Raw genomic sequence first — 19,588 nt, 5'->3', positions numbered from 1 at the left:
AGACTCGTCTCTGGTAAAGGTTTCAGACTCAGCAGAGCTTTTAAAGCTGACACCTCAGCTGCTCTTCATCCTCTGCATGTCTTCATGCACGCTCGGAGGATAATTCCTGCTGAAAAGAGGAAACATAAAAATTCTTCTGGTAGACCTTTGCTTCTGTCTGTAATAATAACCATGTGCTCTGATGGGGATTGAACAGGACTGGTTGGTCCAATCAGACGGCTTTATTTTCATTTCAGCTGTCTGCACGTTTTTTCTTGACTTGAATACACGTCTGCTGCAGACACAACGGCAAGACAAAGATTGTTCAAATGAAGAGACAGCCTCACTATCTTCTTTTTACTTGGTGAATCCTTTTCATGTTTTATAGAGACGTCAGCTTTACATCCAAATCACTCGAGCAGAAACAGGAAGTGGATACAGCAATGCATCCATCTTTTCCTGAATGTTCTGCCGGTTAAATCCATGCATATGGTCCCAGAAGGTTGTGGGAAGATGGCCACACACACACACACACGCCACCCACACGGAGCTGGAGCAGCTTTCTTATCTCACGGAGTCTGTTCACACTGACCCTCAGAGTCTCTCTCTCTCTCTCTGCGGCCTCGGGCTGAGCGCGCTCTGTAAGCTGCTGCTCTGTGCTCCTGAGCCGACACAGATCCACTGCTGAAGGGAAAGTTTACACACAGAAGGAGAGAAACAGGGATGTGTTGTCGTATGTCAGACGAGAAATTGTGTTTTTCCAATCATTTCTTAATTACTGGTTGTATTTAAAGGAATCTGTTTTGAAATGTTTTTTTGGGGCCTGTTTGTGCCTTTTATTGGACAGGACAGCTGAAGAGAGACGGGAAATGTTTGGAGAGAGAGAGAGAGAGAGAGAGAGAGAGAGAGAGAGAGAGAGAGAGAGAGAGAGCGGGGAATGACATGTAGCATAGAGCCGAGGTTGGATTCAAACCGGCGGCTGCTGTGATGACAACTGTCGCCTCTGTGCATGGGACACGCAACACTACCACTAAACTATCCAGCTCCCCAGATTGTGTCGTTAAAACTAAAGTGGTTACACCTACAAAGCTTCCAATACATTCAATGAACTACAATTAATTTGATTCATAGACGACACAAAGTCAGCAGCTAATTTGATTTGTGAAGAATTAATCTGTCATTTTTTTAGCCTAAGTCTTCATGTTGTTTTCATTTTTTGTGATGAGTGGGACCTGGCTGCTCTGATGCGGCACTTTCTCTAATGGATTGGATTTTTAAAAAGTTGGCATCATTAAGAGTGTGATTCGATTTTAAGATGGACAGTGGATGTAAAAAAGGAGCCTCCCTGTGCAAAAAAACAGGATTGTCCGGCTTTAAAACAGAGATGCTGTGACGCAGATTGGCTGCTTCTTCCCGTCATCACGCGTCCTGACACACTCTTTATTTACTGACGTGACCGCTGGACCTGCGCTGTTCATGCAAACACGGCACCGTTTCCTCAGACAGCTTTACCGTTTGAAGAACATATGGTTAATTATGCGGCCACAGAAAGTGCTCATGGCTGGATGAGCGGTCAAAGGAGCTGAAAGTAATGATGAGGCCATCACATCGGAGAGAAGAGGAGAGCAGATGCTTGCTCTTTCTTTTTCTCCTGCTTCTTCATCCCTCCTCTGTTAGTGTCATGTCTGCTCCTGCTGATTTTCCAAGTTCTTTGGATTCCTGCTTGTCTGCAAATTCCACGTTTGAGAGGAGCACACAGGAGTCGGCAAACACCATCGTTGTTGCATGCAAATCCTCAAACAGAGATATTAGCAGCCTCAAAGCCCTTTTCCCTGCACGCACAGTTAATCTGAAACACACACACACTAAGACTTGTTCTCCCGTGAAAACTCACACAGACACTCGCTCTCCCTCTCTCTCTCTCTCTCTCTCTCTCTCCTCTCGGCAGACACGCCCTGCAGCTGAACGTGATCGCCACGCAGCAGCTCCTCGGCCTGGCCCTGCAGATGCACCACCTCGAGGCCTTCGTTCACATCTCCACCGCCTATGCAAACTGCAACCGCAAGAACATCGACGAGGTCATCTACCCGCCACCCGTCGAGCCCAAGAAACTCATCGAGTCTCTCGAGTGAGTGAGGGAGTGGAGGAAGGGCTGCTTCCTCCGAGCCCAGAGGACATTTAATATTAGTAATAGTAAAAATACATGTGTTTTATGTTGCGCTGTTCTAAATACCAACAGACACTTTGACAAAAACAATCAATAAACAAAACATAAACTCAATCAATCAATCTAAGATTGGACTTAGTGATTGTAGGAGATGTTGAAGAGGTTATTTAAGATTTAATAAGATCCATATCGCATGAAAATTGACAAGCAGGAGCATGTTTCCTGATTTTCATGTCTTGCTCTGCCGCTGATCAAAATTATTTCACATTTTCAAACGATGCATCGCCTACTTTGGAGTAATTGAGACGATCACTTAAGGCAGTCAGTCTCATTAAATGAAGGGGCCTGTAAAGCTTTATCCAACGTCATTAAGACATGAAATGTGAAACTTGTTGATGAGCGACTTCAGTCCCGCAGCGTGGACGCTGCCTCTCTCTGTCTGAGCCCTTCATTTGCCTCTTCAGGTGGATGGACGACGGCATGGTGCGTGACATCACTCCACGGCTCATTGGCGACCGACCCAACACGTACACCTACACCAAAGCGCTGGCTGAGTGCGTGGTGCAGCAGGAGCAGGACAAACTCAACATCGCCATCATCAGACCCTCCATAGTGGGAGCCAGCTGGCAGGAGCCGTTTCCTGTGAGTCCCCTTGGATGCTTTTTTATGCATTTCACTAAAAATACACGTCTGCTTCTTCTGTTTTTTATAACAAACCTTTGGGGGGGGGAGTATCTCATCATGTGAGCGGCACTTGTGGCAGTAACCAGTGGAATTAAGATAACGATTGACGTGACCCCGCACAGGTCCGAGCTGGCTTCATGTGGATTAAATCGTAATTGGCGCGAGGATTACAGCAAAGTGGATGATATCTTGCAGGACTGAACCGAGTCGTCTAACAGCAGCTGGGACAGGAAAGTTGAGGGTGGAGGAGAGGAGAGAAATTGGACTCTGAGAGCAGATTAACATCGACTCTGTGAATGTCCGGTCAGAGGGTGAAGAGTGCAGACAAGTTCATGTGGAGGGCTGCTCGGAGATTTCACTCAGTCAAGCCGCCTGTGTAATATTTAGGTTTCTTTAAAATCACTCAGTTCGCATGAGTTCAAGGCTCATTTACTCTTCTTGTCTCTTTTGAATGTTTCTTGATTCTGCTATTAAAGCTCAAGATTTTGGCGCCCCCTGTGGGCGTTTGACGAATAACAAAAAAACTCATCCTGCCTTATTTTAAATATCTGATGAGCACATTTAAACAAAAAACAAAAAAAAACACAGGAGCTTTAATATCGTCATCGTCAAGATCAGAGATCTCCTTTACATGTTCGCAAATACCGCTACATACCAGACGCATACTGGAAACACTTGTATGTGTTGCATCAGGAAGTGTCGGCCTTTGTTTACGCACGCCGTGACTCCTGGCTCCGCGCTCAGCCCTTCAGTTGTGAGCTCGGCCTGGCAGCGACTCTTCAAACGGCCTCGCTCACGCTTGGCCACGCAATCACTCTGGCAGCTCGTGCCAGTAGGAGCTGTGAGGCGTGGGGGGAGGGGGAGGGGGAGGGGGGGGGCTGGGACTGCTTATTTATATGTTTATGTAGATGTGTTTACAACCGCAATATGCATCCAGATCTGCCAGATTTGAACTCCCTCTCTGCAGTAGTTTAGTCAATATATATGTGATGCCCAAATATCAATGTAATGGTCGATCTCGGTGCCATTGTCCTCTGGCATGAAGCCACAGACATATTGTGCTGCTAAAAAAACACCTGAGGCCTGTCCCTTCATGCAATTTATCAGCAGCAGAGCATATTTTTGTTATTAGACTCGGGACAAGACCACATAATGACTCCCCCGTCCCGCCCAGAGGAAGCTGCAGCAGTCCATAACCAGTGCTTTCATCCATTTTTAATGGACTCTAATTGAAATCGACAATCACTGCCCGGTCTCTTCTTTCCCCCCTTATCACATTAAAAAAAAAAAACACAACCCCGAGCGGCTGAGTCAGTGCACATAACCCCTCACACGTGTTTGGATCTATAACTTAATGTCTATAAAGTGACTCGTGTTCTCTGTTTTCACACCTCAGGGCTGGATCGACAACTTCAACGGGCCGAGTGGAGTCTTTATCGCTGTAAGTGTCAAAATGTTTCTCTTGAAAACGAAAGCTTTTCAACTCAGAAATACAACAAGTCTGTGCCTTTCTCGCTCTGTGATCAGGCTGGGAAAGGGATCTTACGCACAATGAGAGCAAACAATGACGCAGTGGCTGACCTGATCCCCGTCGACGTGGTCATAAACCTCACCCTGGCTGCTGGCTGGTACACCGCTGTGCACAGGTTAGTGCTGGAGGAAGAGATTCCTGATGAGGTTTCCTGTTCTTTAAGGATGAGTTCACGTGTATAAATAAAATGAGCTCCAGTGGAGGGAGTAAGAGTGAGCTTTAAATGAGGAAGAGATCCTTCTCATTTGAAAAACGTAGCCTGCTGAAGTCTTTCATTCAAGTAAGATTATTTATGAATTATCTTACTTATTTTAGTGTTTCATCACAAACGACTTAAATTGGCTCTTCTTGTTTTTCTGCCAGTTCTCATATCCACATTCACTCTGCTCCTTTGACAGTCTTCATCAGACTTACATTACAGAGGAGTGCTGCTGGCTTAGTGGTTAGGTACCTTCAGGTCCCCTAAAGTGGTCCAAACGGACGGCCCGGGTTCAAGTCCGACCCGTGGCTCCTTTCTCGCGTGTCATTCCTCACTCTCTCTCTCTCTCCCCTCATTTCTGACTCTATCCACTATCCTATCAAAATAAGAGCAAAAACAAAAGGAGTTGATTTTTTGAAGTGTCACAAAAAATTCAAAAGTTTCACACACGATTGTGTTTTCACAACAGGTGAGTCTCCTCAGAACGATTGCATCAACATTATTAGGATGTTCATATTTAATTTTAGACATCACACACACTCTCTCGCTCTCTCTCTCCCTGTAAAGCATACAGTCGCTACAGGTGAGCTGTGAAAAAGCCAGTGCAGTTAGTCGACAAGTTTATCGATCATATACAGATTTTTTAAAAAAGAGCAAAAATGCGAATATGGTCCGTAAGTATATTAAGGTGACTTTTCCAGGTCGAGTCTGTTTGTGCTGTGTAGGAAACTCTGTAAAGTTATTCTAGAAAATCTGAGAAAGTGTTTTTGTGAAAAGTTTAAAAGCAAGCTTATGACAATGAGCTGGAGATTATTATTACGTTATATTATCATTATTAGAGACGAAAAGAAAATCCTGATATTTGTTGGAGTCGTGGGCTGTTTATGGATTTCTGCCGTGAGCAGCAATAAAACAACGATGTTAAAAGATGATTAAAACTCCCCGAAGGACAGAATAAATAAAGGAATTAATTGTCGGAGAGGAAATTGACGAGTTGACTTTTAACATCGAAGATATTTGAGGCATTGAAACCAAGAAAGAGTCTGGGCAGAGCTCTTCTCTGACATGTGAAATGATGAGTCAACATTGCCATGTGCTATGTGATTATACCTTGTGTCCATGTGCCTGACAACCTGTACTTATTTTCAGAAGGAAAAGAGACAGAAAGCAAAATATAAGTTAAGTATTTAGGAGGGGAATCTCTCCGTTTCTCAGCCTCGATGTTATGTTGGTTTTTTTTGTCAGCACTCTTCAAAGGTCTGCATGTGGTGTCGTAGAAAGAGTTACACTCAGTGCTTTGTTTTCAACAGGTTTTTCACATCCTCAAGTCCAAGACGTTGGGACGTTGTGTAAAATGAAAACAGGAAGTGATGATTCTGAAACATCTAAACCCCTTGTTTGATTTGAAAAAAAAAGCACAAAGACAACATGTGAAATGACTGAATGAAACTGTTTGATTTAGATGTCTGCAACTTGTTTTAAAAAGTTAGTGCAAAGGAAACAAAAGGTGGGAACATTTATTAAATCCTTAAAAAAAACCACCTGCTTTGGGTGCTGGTTGCCCAGTGGTTAGAGTATGCGCCCCACGTACAGAGGCTTCCAAGTGGACGAATTTGACCTGTGACTCCTTTCCTGCGTGTCCTTCCTCATATTCTCTCTCTCCTTGATTTCTGACTCTATCCACTGTCCTGTCTACAGTAAAGGCATAAAAAGCCAAAACTTAAAAAAAACCCAAAAAAACCCTGTTGGAACATCTCAAAGTTAGTAAGTTTAGTTACATGATTTTGGTTTCATAAGAGCCTCTCAGAGAGGCTGAGTCTTTCTGAGGTAAAGAGGGGGAAGGGTTCACATCTCTGTGGAAGACGGTGCAGGCTGTGCAGTAAGTGGACCACTTCCAAAAGGATGTTTTTTTTACATCAGATTGCAAAGAATCTGAGGGTTTCATCATCTACATTCATAATATCATTAAAATATCCCAACAAGTCTCTTCCTCCTCCGAGTCTACACTCATTTTAAATGGACTCAGGCAAAGTGGGAAACTGTCCAGAGGTCTGACGAGTCCAAATTAGACTTCCTCTTTTAGAAGCCATGGCCGCCCCGTTCTCTGGGATTAGGAGAAGAAGGATCGTCCCGCATGTTATCAGTGCAAAGTTCAAGAGCCAGCAGCTGTGATGGTATGGCGGTGGGTTATCTGCACATTTCTGAAGGCTCTGTTGAAGTTGAACTTTTCAAACAGGTTTTAGACGACTTCTTTTTTCGGCGAAGTTCTTTCTTATTTCAGCAAAACATTGCCAAACCACATCCTGGAGGTATGACAACAGCATGGCTCCAAAATAAAGTCCAGCTGATAAAGTGGCCTTCGTGTAAAATGTCTGGAACATAATGAAGTGTTACTAACACAAAAGAGACCCTGAGCTAGCTGAAGTCCTACATTAAGCAAGAATGGTGAAACTATCCACTTTTAAAAAATGCCAGAGACCGGTCTCGTCTGCTTCCAAAACGCTCAAAGTGTTGTTAAAAGAAAAGTGATGCAACAGAGTGGTAAACACGACCCTGCTGTCTTTGTGCTTTATTTCAATTGAGTAAAGAGTTTCAATGTGTTTCAAGTGATTACGTTCTGTGACAAGTTAACTTTTACACAACGTCTCATCTTTTTCAGGACTTTATGGTTTCACATTTTGATCAGCAGCATAGTTTCATAGCTCTCCCAGTACAGACTAATGTGATTTATTTTTCTGGCATTTAGTGACTCTTGTGTCTCAAACCTTGCAGGCCTAAAACAGCGCTGGTGTACAACTGCACGACGGGCGGCACCAACCCGTTCCACTGGGGAGAGATCGGTACGTACACAGTTTGTCCTCTCTTGCTCTCACGTAAACATAAACCTGTCGCGGCAGGTAGGTGTTGACATCCACTTGGCTGTTTTCCCATTATGTTGCGGTTCATGTTCAGCAGCATCACAAATCAAAACTCCAGTGTTGTGACATAACGTCTGTGATGACAATCCAATGGATAGTGTCTGCCACCTGCTGGAGACATTACCAACATATATAGTTTCTTTTTTAGGTTTCAGGACGAAAAGGGAAAATTATTTTGATGATAGTTTTCAATCACTGTAGGATGGACTGTTTTGATTCTTGGTAGACATTTATGGTGTCAAGAGGATGAATCTTAGCGCTCGCGTCACCATGTATGGAGGCTATAGTCCTCACGCGGGCGGCCCGGGTTTCGACTCCAGCCTGAGGCCCTTTCCCGCATGTCATTCCCCTCTCTCCCTGATTTCCTACACTATCCACTGCCTCTCTCTCTCTCTCTCTCTCTCTCAATAAAAGGCTGAAAAAAGCCCGAAATAAATAAATAAATAAAAATAATAATAATAATTATAAAAACCGGACTGAATTGAGAAGGCATTGAAAAGTTATATTTAAGGCACTCTAATTCATGAAGACAACATGTTTAAATACGTAAAGCATGTGTTTAAATCCATGAGGTATGCTGTTTTAAAGATGTAGACGTGGTGAACGACATTTAAACCAAACTAAATGTGGAATGAAACATTATGTCTCTGTGTTTATGCAAAGTCATGGTTGAATTTATGTGCAGCTATGAATCTGTGCACAGATTCTGTGCAGTTTGTGATTGCTGTTCTTATTTTGAGGTCATGACGGCAGCAAAGACACCACACACACAGAGAGAGAAAACGGTCTTTGTTTCCGTCCCAGCACTCATCACACACAGCAGGATTAGAGGGTCTGTGCGTGTCAGGCTGGCAGGATGGCGAGAGACCCTCTTCTTTCCCCTCGTTTCCTCTCAGATTAGCAAACATGCTCTATTAACCGAGGAAAATTGCTACCAGATGGCTCGTGGCTGGATTAGGTCGCATCGCTACAACTCCCTGTTATGAAAGCAGAAAAATGTACTCTAATTCCACTGGTCCGAATGAGAAAGTAGGAATGAAGCTAATCTGAAACCTGCGGATTAAAATTTGAAATTGAAAAGACACGTCGGAAGCCTCAAGGGCAGCTCAAGGTCAGCAGCAATTCTCCAAACCAGTCTGCAAGGGGCCAGGCCACAGCCGGCTGTCACCTCGGATCTGGTCATTTTAGGGCCCTAGCAAACCGTCATATATCTGTTGCCATGGAAACAAACCAGTGCCAAGCCTAGTTCGGTGCTGTGTGATGTAATGTCTATAGTCACATGGCTGCTCTCAGTATCCCTGTATGGCTGCTGCTTTTGGAGGAGAAGGAGGAGGTTGGGCCGGACTGCGCTGCACGGCTGGGGAAGTCTCTTTGGAGCTGGGGGTTTTTTTCCCGCCTGATATTCCCCCGATAGCCAGAGCTCAAAATTGCGTTATGATTAATGCCGTCCAGGGTTCCTGGAAGTCCTGATCCATGTCAACAAACTGCAATCTGTGCTCACTGTTGGCCAGTGGATGGTGATGACATGGGGTTTTCAAAATCACTTGAAAAAACTTGATTTTGAGAGCCACACTTTGATCAAATATATACTCTCAAAGTTTAACATCACATTCAACACACGTCACATAAACAAAAATACTAAACTTCCTTGTTTGTCTTCGAAAACTTGTGAAAACAACTTTCTGCTTCCAGACTCTTTTTTTTCACTGAAAATATGAAATGAAATGTGAAAATATTTCATTTTCATTTCAATCACTGAATTTAACTTATTTAGTCTTTTCCTTATTCAAACAAAGAATACAAGACTAAGACTCAATTAATGCCTGAAATGTCCCTGTCTGCAGAACACCACGTGATGTCATCCTTCAAGAGGAACCCTCTGGAGCAGGCTTTCCGCAGACCCAACGCCAACATCACCTCCAACTACCTGATCTACCAGTACTGGATCCTGGTCAGCCACAAGTTCCCCGCTCTCATCTACGACCTCTTCCTGCGTTTCTCCGGACAAAAGCCGCAGTGAGACTCTCTGCTCCCTGTCGTACCTCGTTATTAAAGAAAGCTGTTTACAAACCTCTGACACCCCCCATCTGTCTCTCGCTCCCTCTCTAGGATGATGCGCATCTTTGACCGCCTGCACAAGGCCATCAGTCTGCTGGAGTACTTCAGCAGTCAGGACTGGGAGTGGAACTCTGACAACTTGAGCATGCTGATGAGCCAGCTAACCCCAGAGGACAAGAAGGTAACTTTATCCACATACATGACAAATATTCTACTATTTACATTTTCTATAAAGCCACACAGGGCTGCTGTGGCTCAGTTGGTGGAGTCGTCCGTCTCTCAAGAAGGTTGGGGGTTCAATTCCCAGCTCCTGCAGCCACATGTTTGATGTGTCCAAGAACAAGACACCTAACCTGAACTTGCTTCCGCGAAAGTTCATATTGTGCTGCAACTACTTTTACTATTACAAAAAGCTCAGTTGCTCCATCTAGTGAGCGAGAGCGGTATTGACATGTTTACAAATGTGTATGTACAAATTTAACTATAGCTTTGTTTTCACCACCCCCCCCCCCACCCCCAACACCTTTCTGATTGTCTTTCTTTTTTTTCAGAGCTTTAACTTCGATGTACGCCAGCTGAACTGGCCCGAGTACATTGACAACTACTGCATCGGCACCAAGAAGTACGTCCTGAATGAAGACATGTCCGACATTCCTGCTGCCAGGCAGCATCTGAGGAAGTAAGTCCATAAGACAACACAACAAAGTGTTAAAAAAAAAAAAACAGTACTGCCATCTTGTGGAGCTGTGAAGGCAATGATCAGTTGATACTGTTATTACATTTTATAAATGACAACACAAAGCACTGAAGGTGACTATTAGTACAAAAGTGAATGCTTAAAAATAAAAAGTATGTGGTTAGGATCCACGATAGAACTACATGATAAAAAATACAAGCAAAAATGAGTTTCTAAGCTTTGTTGGGTTTGATGAAATGTACATATTTGATCTTTGTTCCGTCGTGTCTGTTCTTAATGGCTCCAACATGATGTTCTGTCTCCTCTCTCCTCCCCTCTTTCCCAGGCTGAGGAACATTCGTTACACCTTCAACACGGTGTTAGTCGTTTTCATCTGGAGGGTGTTTATCGCTCGTTCTCAGATGGCAAGAAACATCTGGTACTTTGTGGTGAGCCTCTGTTTCAAGTTCCTCTCCTACTTCCGCGCATCCAGCACCTTAACCAATTGAGTCTTCCTCAAACAACAGATGGCAGCCCCCCACCACCACCTTGAGTAACACCTGAGACTCTGGCCATCGACAGAAGACTCTTAAAATCCAACTTTGTTTTCTGTGGATAAGCAGGGCGCATCTTAAAGGCTGGGGCTGCGGTTGAGTGAAGCACTCAGAAGAGAGGGGGGAAAAAAGAGATCTTCTAGCCATGAATTATTTGTTTAGTTTGGAAATCTGTCATCGGTTTCTGCACAGTTCAGTCACCACACTCCGTCCCAGAAAGAGTCGTCATATATTTTGTACCTACCGTTTTCGTCTTCTTAAAGTGGCCAATTATATATGCAACAATAAGCCTTTTGTGTGACTTCCATTCTCACCTCCATGTCATCGTTTCCATCCTCTTGAATCTCAGTACATTGCCTTGCCTTGTGATGATTTTTTTTTTCATACTTGAAATATGGCAGTGCTTCGGTGGAGGACGATTTCTAAAAGATTATTTGGGGTCTCTTGTTTGTTTGTTTGTTTTTACTGTGGGGGTATCCAGTTCCTTTCTTTGATACGCTGGGGATTTGGGTATCTGTATGTTTCACGTTACGTGTATCTACTGCCTTTTTAAGATTACACCCAAAAATGGTTGTTTAAACATCTCATGGCCAATCCACAGATCATTGAGACCAGTATGAAAACATAATCTGACCACACAGACTACTGCATCACTACATTTACCAAAACACAGATTTTTCCTGCTGTCAAGGTCATCAGTTACTGTATTAACGATCACAAATGATAACATCAATCTGTCTCTGAACATAAACCTGGTGTGTTTGAATGCTCATCCACTTTTTGCCTGTTTGTACAGCAGTTTGTACTGAAACTAAGTTTACTACTTTTACATCTTTATACTTGCGTCAAAGGCTAGTCTGATACATGTGGTAGACCTTGGCAGTGTATTATATATAAATAAGAGTACATCAGAGTTTGAGTTTATTTGTATAGCCCTGTGTCACTTACTGTACAGTGTCTCCCAATACTTCCCAAACCAAGTCCGTGTTTTCAAAGAAGACAAACTCAACCAAAAGCCCAAAAGGTATTTCAAAGAAGTGCTCCTCTCTTTCTTTGGATGGCTGGCTGTCAAATAGCTGCCATAGAAGGGAAATGGTTACAGTACATGAAGTTGGAATAGTCAAACATGCAAAACAGAACAAATTGATTCTCAAAGGTCCAATGGTGTAGCTAATTCCAAAACCAAAACCTCCATGGACTGAGTCCAGATAAAAAGGTGTTGTGTCAGTGGTTTTAGATACTGTATATATTGGGGACCAAGCTTGTAGTTGAGAGAAAATATGGAGATCACCCAGTTACAGTTTTTTTGCCTTGACTTCAACCGAGCTACAGTGGTGGCCATCCATTTTTAACAGCCAGAAAACGTTGAACACTTCTCTCACCATCTGGTTGAGACATTCAAGTTGCAACTCTGCTTTGGATCCAAACCAGGATGGCAAATCTCTAATCAATGGATAACAAACTTTGATCACATTTTCCCTTTCAAATGGTTTGAAAGTTCCTTGGAGTTCCCTAAAAATAAAATATCGGAAGAACTGAAGAAAGTGTGAAATGTAGTTGAGAAGATGAAAGAACCATTAACTGAAGATATCTAATCCTTCTTGAGGCAGGCCTCTGGATACTTGGTTTAAAATGGCTGGGAAGGAACATGTATTTATTGTTTAGGTAGACCAAATTAATTCGGCTTAAAAGAATTGTAAAAAAGTAAGGGGCCAAGTATGGAGCCTTGGGCAACACCATACCTTACTAATGGGGAGATGTACTCCTATTTTTAAGATGTGTGACCAATATCGTTTGGACCTAAATCACAGAAGTGCAAGATTATAAACGAGGTACGAAAGGCCCTACTGCTAATACATCCTTACCCTTGTTTGAAAGATCTGTAAATAGCTGAACTACATATTATTCTTCTAAACTACCAAAAAGTTGTATTTGACTGTTAATTTTTGCTTGGTGAGTGTCTGCACAGGATTCCACCACAGAGCTTCCCACAGATCTACCAAAAGTGTTAAAGTGTGAAAGGCACGTCTGATTTTTACTAAACCAACGAGAAAACTGTGTACAGCGTTGTTTGCTGCAAGGCTCGACTCTTGACAGAATACAAATGCATAACAGCTATGAGCCTTTATGGGAGGAAAAGGGACGAAACTAAATAAATGTTTATGCAAAGCTCAAGTCTGTTGTTTAATCCTGTTTCCAGTCATCTTCATTTAAGGGGGATAAAGAAGTCTTTCAGAAAGCCTGTTTGTTTAACTGGTGGGTTGTTTTCCCAGCACAACATGGCCGTTGAAAGCAGTTGAGGACTTAAACGCTTCTCCGTGTCTGTTTGATTACATTTGCAAACCAAATGCAAAGTACTGTTAGCGCCCCGAGCTGGAGCATCTCTCACCGACAAGTGGACGTCGACCGTGGACAGAATTATTATTTCAATACTTTCTCATGTCGTCTGCTAAATGTTTGTTTGAAATAAACTGTGTGCTGCTGAACGTTTAATTTTAACTTCACCTCCTGAACGTGTACAAAAACTCTACCAGTATTTCTTTGGTGAATGGATATCTTAACTTTAATCGTGGATAATGATACGAACGCCAAAGATGGTAGGGCGTTATGTGCTGCTGAGATAGAAAGCTTATAGAACTTCTGAAGTGACGAACTAAATCAAAAATTAAAACAGGAAATAATTATTTGAGAGAAATCCAGGACAGCAGTCATCGGGCACAGATGTTGCAAGGCTCTTAATGCACAATGTTTTAATAGACAGCTTCGCTTTTTCAGTAGAAAATCACATCTTCATGACATAGGGTGATGTAGAGAATCAAAAAATTACAGTAGTGTATACACGGAACAATGGTGTAGAGATCACAGGATATCCTCTGGTGGTGGGATGAGAAAGCTGCGACACCTGTTTGGTCGCCTCCTCGCCATTAAAACATGCAGAAGGCAGGTTGCAGAACAGCTATTCCTGGGGGACATCTTCAGCCAGCAGAGGAGTCTGGTGGTTGTTTACATTGTTCATCTGGTTTTGGAGTTGCACATCCTGGGAGGAACACAAGACGGGTAAGAGATCTCCTCCACAGTGAGATCTACACTGACGGTAATGACTCACCTCTCTGGGCCTATAGACCCCAAGTTTGAGGCGACAGCAGATGACATCGAAACAGAAGCCAACAAGCCCATGGAGCATGCCTTCAAGGAGAGAGGAGGAGCACAGCAATTCGATTACATCACTGATTCAAATAATTGGGTGTATTTAGGTGTTTTACTTTGATTTGAGTTGCCTTAGTTCTTCCTATATGATCGTCTTATGTATTGTCAAGTTTTGTGTTGAGTTTTTCCACTGGTTTTGAAACAGACTGAAATGAATATTGATGCCTTTTTATTAAGCCTACAATGCCAAAATCAACAGGATTGGCTAATTTTAATTTGGATGTCTTTTCACTGCAGGGTGTTGGGTGTCAGATGTGAAGGAGTACAGCACCCTGAAGAAACGGCGTTTTTGACATTTTCAGCAGCAGGTGATGCATTTGACAGTTAAAACGAAGCAGTAGAAACTTTTTTTTTTTGTATGTACGAGGAAAGTTCAGCAACGAGAGAAAATGTAGTGCTTTGTCCACAGGGGGGCGCCAAAGTTGAAACAAATGAATATGACCTCAATTGTCTTGCAGTTGGCACCAGACTTACCTGTAGTGGAGAATATCCCCCCGACGATGCCACAAAGCCGCACCAGGAACTGCCACAGAGGCATGTGCTGCTCGCTAACCGTCACCATCAGAGAGCTGGTGTCATACTTCACGAAGATGCCGGAAACCCCGTGACTGCCCGCTGCGTGGTTAATCACCCGCTCCTTGGACACAAAACAGGATGATGGTTGGCATCTTTCTAGGTTCCCCTTGGCTTTAATGGTATGGCACTGGATTGTTTTGTAAAGCACGGTGGTGTATGATTAAATTACCCGCTCAGTCACAGAAAACTGGTGTGTGTCTGCTGATATCTTGTATGTATTCAGTCTGGTTGGAACCACTGTGATGAAGTACTGGAACATCTGGTTATCTGTGGTAAACACGGTGAAGGAATACTGGGTGAATAATCTCTTTCATTTAGGTTTTTGAATTAATTTCGAGAAGGAAACGAGTGACTTAACATTCAATCAATGTCACAACCCAGCATTCGTTCTTCTTCTCTTTTTATCCTCTCCGTCCTCACTCTAAAAAAAAATAGCAGTGACTCACTGTTTAAGGTGATTTTCTCGGTGCCGTCCAGAGGATTGATGATGCCGGGTATCTCTTCCCCGAAAGATAAATGATCTATTCGGTGGGAGAAGTTGTACGCTGGAAAGCAAAGATGAGAGGACGCTCGGGTTCAATCAAGGCTGTGAGGCATCACTGAAGCCGCTCTGAGTGGAACCGCTGAACGTTTACTCTGCCCTCGAAAGCCTCTGAAGAGTACTTGTGAATTATTAAATGTATCAAATGCAACATTAATACTAATATTGATGCTTCTAGACTCAGTGTTTTAGATGCCCTGTACAATACGTTGGCAAAATGTAGCTGAACAACATCACTATCCTTCCCCTATCTTAAGACACGGGTAAAAACAGATACGTACAATCGTGGCTCACAAACGCTGCTATGTGGGCATGACCCTGAGGATGGTGAATGGGCCTGAAACAGAGGAGAACTGATGTCAATCAGACGTCTGTGAATCAAAATATAAAATGGTTAAAGTCACAGAAAACGCCTCCTTTATGACAGAGGAAACCTTACTTTCCCACGGTGATGTGAAGGTTTCCTGCCACCTTGTTGACGTAAACGTGACCGTGTATCCTGCAGGCATTGAGCGGCTCTATCGATGCACCCTCGCTGCACACACACACACACACACACACACACATTAAACATTTATGTGTTGTGTCAACAGAAAACATAAATGCAAAAAAAATGTTTCAATATTTTACTCCTGTATTTTTTTTGCTTTTTGTGAAGATAATGAACACATCACAGAATAGTTGAATCACAGTCCGTTAGCACATATGGCACTGACCGTGGAGGCAGGGCCGTCGGACCCCCTTTGAGCAGAGATTTGTAGAGGACTTCCTGAAGTGCGTGTTCCTCACGCAGCCGACCCTGAATGTGATTCAGCGTCCTGAGGACAACACAGACAGAGCACACAGTCGGAGCTAGTCGTATGTGTTAAAAAAAACAAGACAAAAAAACCAGCTGGAATGAAGTCACACGAGTTTTTCGTCTGCTGCTAAACTGAGCACTTTGAAAACGGGTTCATGAATCATCTTTAAAAGAACAAAGAATCAAAAGCAAAGTTGCCTACCTTTGCCACAGTCTTTGCTGGGGGGTCAGATCAAATATGGCCTGAACAAACAAACAAAGAGACAAGAGTCAGTTGTGTGAGGGCACAAAAAAACCTCATACAGGATGAAACCTGAAATCATGTCGCCAGACTTCTGCTTTACTCACAGGCTCATACTGGAGGCCATTGGATGTGATCATGGTCTCAGCCAGGTCCAGAATATCTGCTCCAACATCTGCAATCACAGGTGAAAAGTCTGAATGGGATCACATTTCAAAATGTCTCTCCAGTTTATTGAAATGTTTATTTACATGAACAACAGAAAAGGGTGGAACACTCACGCTGGCATTTCATGGCTACTGTGACATCAATGTTTATTTTCAATTTACTGTCGATGAAGCAGAATAATAGGGAGAATACTATCAGACACAGGGTCATTTACTGCCATCTATTGTGAATATATACAGTACATATAAGGAATACGTTGAGCAATAATAAACGTGATAGTGATACCTCTATGAATGAGCTTACCTGGAGAAATCTTTGTCTACTGCATATTCATACTTCATCCAGGTGTCTCTATAGACGAAGAACTCAAAGAAAGCCAGGAGTGCCATTGCACTGAAAGCTATCAGGGACACTGTGGAGGAGACAGAACACTGCTGTAGCTGTAATAGATTAACGTTGCTACTGTCCTGTTGTTGTTGTTTTTAAAGATATTGACCCACCTGTTCCTCCTGAGGCCGAGGTCTCCACGTAGCTCTCTGACACTTTGGGGAAGGCGTCCAGCTCCTTCACCAAGCTCAAAGCTTTCTTTCGGGATAGACGCCGCATCATTCCGGTTCAGGGTTGCTGTCCACCTCCTCCAACACACACACGCACACACACGCACACGCACACGCACACACAAACTATTGTGTCAGGACCCATATCGACAATCAACAACTTCAATATTTTTAATTTCAGAAATACAAAGAATTCGCCAAGTAAGGCAAAATTCTTTGTTTTTGTTTTGTTTTTTGCAGATGTGAAGTCATCCAGAGAGGCTTTCTTCATTTTATTTCTTACTAAACATTAAAACTGTTTTCAAGTGTCTGCAAACACTCAATGAGATCCATTCAAAACAGTTCAGTATTTATTTTGTTTTATTGAAGTTTATGAATGTGTATTGCACCCTTATTACATCAGCCTTCTCATAACGTTATTTTGTGTTGTTGTTTCAAACATAATATTGATATTGTCAGTAAAATAACAGTGGATCACCACAGGTTTTTTACCACATAAATCCATAAACCTTTCTAGCATTGTTTTTCTGTTATTACCGGTGTTATGAATGAAAAGGAGACCATGTTAAGAGGCGACTTTGAGACAACACGGTCATTATTTAAACCACAACAACGGCATCTGATAAAATAAGATGCATATTAATCAATATGCATGCAATCAAATGGCCCTATGAAGATGTCAAATACTGATGCACTAATTTCACATGAACACCATAATGCATGTTAAAGGGTTTTTAGTATGACAATAATAAGGTATGCACATAGTTTTTAATGCATTACAAACAAAGCAGCAAAGTCGGCATGAACGAAACTAAATAGTATGAAACAGTATGAACAGATGTTTTCTGAAGTGATTGGATTCTGACTGACGGCCCAAAGCAGCACAGTTAATTATTATTATTATTATTATTAAATATTCCTCTTACCTCGTCTCTCATCTATTCAGGTGTTAAGTCGAGGATGGTGTTCTTGAAAGATATGCTCCACAAGTTATAGCTGTTTTGAAAATAAAATGTTCGTACACCATGATGATGATTCCACCATGACGCGAGCGCGAGCGCGTTCTCTTCCTTGTTTGGGTGAATCGTCTCGTAAACGAGTACGTAGCGTGCGCGCTCCCTTTCACCGGGAACGCGCAGCGAGCAACGTCGCTGTTCGGACAGGAGATGGCGCTGAAACACTTTTTGTTTGTGTAATCACGCAAATGAGGCGACACCTGAAGTGTTTAAACAAATAGATAGTTAAATAATAAAGGTATTACCTCATGTATTGATCTGAAGTATTTGTTTTAGGGAAGGCTAATTATATGTTGTTTTATTCTCTGTCTCTTTAGCCTCTTAAAGAGTTTTTTTTCCTTGCCACTGTAGCTTTGCTGAATGTTGCTAAATGCTGTGCTCATGATGTGGATAACTGTTGGGTCTTTGTCAATAATATAACAAATATGCCAGAAGCTTCTTGAGATGAAATTTGTTGTGGATTGGAGCAATACAACTAAAGATTGATTGACTGATACGCACGTGCATTTTACACACTAATTGCAAAAACAACAACAAATCAACTGCTTTGTTCACCAGTTTATGTTTCACTTTCACGCGTCAGTGAGGTTTCAATTGTTGTTTTGAGTGGATGTTTTTCACTCGGTAGTAATACACGTGTAATGCTTTAAGGATGTTTAAACGCACTTGTTCCGCACTAACAGATCACAGTATTCATCCTGGAGAAGTTGTTCAAGGCCATTCATCAGCAGTAACACTAACCCATCCTCAGAAACATGAACTTAAAAGGGATACTTGACTTCCAGGAGGAGTGTTCACAGAACATGTGGATCTGCACACCAGACATAAAGTTGTTCAAGGATGACAAGTGGGAAAACCTGATGTGATAATGATCTACTAGAGATGTGGGCTGCTATTATCACCCTGAAGACAAAGGAGATGTTTACACCTTGCTATTCTCTAAAAAAAATTAGAGTGCGATGAGATCTGCAGCTGAACGAGGAGAATCACGTGCGTCATCTCTGTATTTGGGTGCTTGTATGTCTCTGCGTGCACCCATGCTGCTTTTCTATGCAGAGCTGCACAGATGGGCGTGTTGGGGGATGGGTGCTGTCAGCTCACAGATCAAGCTGTGGGTCGGTGGTCCCATTGCTATTCACCACATAAGCACGTAGGGTATGTCAGACACGCTCCATGGAGACATACCACTGCTGAGACTGGTGTTTTGGTTTTAATCTGACTTTGCAGTGAGTGACTCCCACACTGGTTAACAGAAAAAAAAAGAAAATGAAAGTTGCTAGAAAACAAAAAAGAGAAATGCTGCATGAGCGTATTTATTCAAAAGATTGACCTTGATGCTGCAAACAGGGATGCAGGTACTTAAATTGTGTCAGTCTCCGGAGATCATATTTAAGTTTAATTATGTTTTTAACAGATAATGAAATTAAATTAACCGTTTTTATTCAAATTCTCAGAAGATGTAACAAATTGAAATCAGTTGTTATAGAAAAAAATAAATACTGAAATATATCAAGATATACGTTTGTGATACATTTATGGACTAACATGCTATATAACACTTTTAGGAACATTCACTCACAAAGGTTTTCCATTTCGTTTCAAACTTACCAGTTTCTCCTCAAAACATGTAACATGTCATTCCTTTGTTACAGAAAAAAAAAAGTTTGCCCACACAACCAGATGGAAATGAACAATTTGGAAATTGACGTCAGCGGTG

At 42.4% G+C, this 19,588-nt stretch overlaps 2 protein-coding genes across 5 annotated transcripts in view; one reads left to right on the top strand and one right to left on the bottom strand.

The window, feature by feature from the left end:
• LOC306817986 (fatty acyl-CoA reductase 1) overlaps window positions 1-12,941 on the top strand; it is a 41,977-nt gene extending 29,036 nt beyond the window's left edge. The window contains exons 4-14 of one of the 3 annotated variants that reach the window (XM_079335294.1): window positions 1,928-2,107; window positions 2,611-2,788; window positions 4,227-4,271; window positions 4,358-4,476; window positions 5,710-5,739; window positions 7,333-7,400; window positions 9,323-9,494; window positions 9,588-9,717; window positions 10,088-10,215; window positions 10,559-10,661; window positions 10,740-12,941. In XM_079335294.1, the coding sequence (XP_079191420.1) occupies window positions 1,928-2,107; window positions 2,611-2,788; window positions 4,227-4,271; window positions 4,358-4,476; window positions 5,710-5,739; window positions 7,333-7,400; window positions 9,323-9,494; window positions 9,588-9,717; window positions 10,088-10,215; window positions 10,559-10,661; window positions 10,740-10,769 (1,183 nt within the window). In that variant the 3' untranslated portion in view covers window positions 10,770-12,941. Of the gene's footprint in view, window positions 1-1,927; window positions 2,108-2,610; window positions 2,789-4,226; window positions 4,272-4,357; window positions 4,477-5,709; window positions 5,740-7,332; window positions 7,401-9,322; window positions 9,495-9,587; window positions 9,718-10,087; window positions 10,216-10,558 lie in introns of all 3 variants that reach the window. The other 2 variants (XM_079335292.1, XM_079335293.1) reach the window with 2 other exon arrangements.
• Window positions 12,942-13,477: 536 nt separating this feature from the next.
• Window positions 13,478-19,578, bottom strand: LOC306817993 (endoplasmic reticulum-Golgi intermediate compartment protein 2-like). 2 transcript variants are annotated; one of them, XM_079335310.1, is made up of 14 exons: window positions 19,480-19,578; window positions 16,799-16,933; window positions 16,602-16,710; window positions 16,412-16,458; window positions 16,238-16,305; window positions 16,092-16,132; window positions 15,807-15,908; window positions 15,530-15,625; window positions 15,372-15,427; window positions 14,996-15,094; window positions 14,719-14,816; window positions 14,448-14,610; window positions 13,873-13,952; window positions 13,478-13,803 (listed from the first exon to the last, which is right to left on the bottom strand). In XM_079335310.1, the coding sequence occupies exons 2-14, from the start codon at window positions 16,905-16,907 to the stop codon at window positions 13,723-13,725; spliced, it is 1,149 nt and encodes a 382-aa protein (XP_079191436.1). In that variant the 5' UTR covers window positions 16,908-16,933; window positions 19,480-19,578; the 3' UTR covers window positions 13,478-13,722. The 2 variants fall into 2 exon arrangements, with proteins under 2 accessions (XP_079191436.1, XP_079191435.1); XM_079335309.1 differs by lacking the exon at window positions 19,480-19,578 and adding an exon at window positions 17,782-17,955.
• Between the last annotated feature and the right edge of the window lie 10 nt (window positions 19,579-19,588).

This window comes from Symphodus melops (assembly GCF_947650265.1).
Source record: "Symphodus melops genome assembly, chromosome: 22".
NCBI classification, from domain to species: domain Eukaryota; kingdom Metazoa; phylum Chordata; class Actinopteri; order Labriformes; family Labridae; genus Symphodus; species Symphodus melops.
The sequence above is the reverse complement of the archived record's forward strand: the minus strand, read 5'-3'. Positions and strand labels throughout refer to the sequence as shown.

Bases quoted from the DNA above. Each gene is read 5' to 3' on its own strand.
- LOC306817993 (XM_079335310.1), bottom strand. From the start codon at position 16,907: ATGATGCGGCGTCTATCCCGAAAGAAAGCTTTGAGCTTGGTGAAGGAG. The intron at 16,711-16,798 runs GTGGGTCAATAT...TCTCCTCCACAG, and splicing joins CTCGGCCTCAGGAGGAACAG to TGTCCCTGATAGCTTTCAGT. The intron at 15,428-15,529 runs GTAAGGTTTCCT...CCTCTGTTTCAG, and splicing joins CTTCACATCACCGTGGGAAA to GCCCATTCACCATCCTCAGG.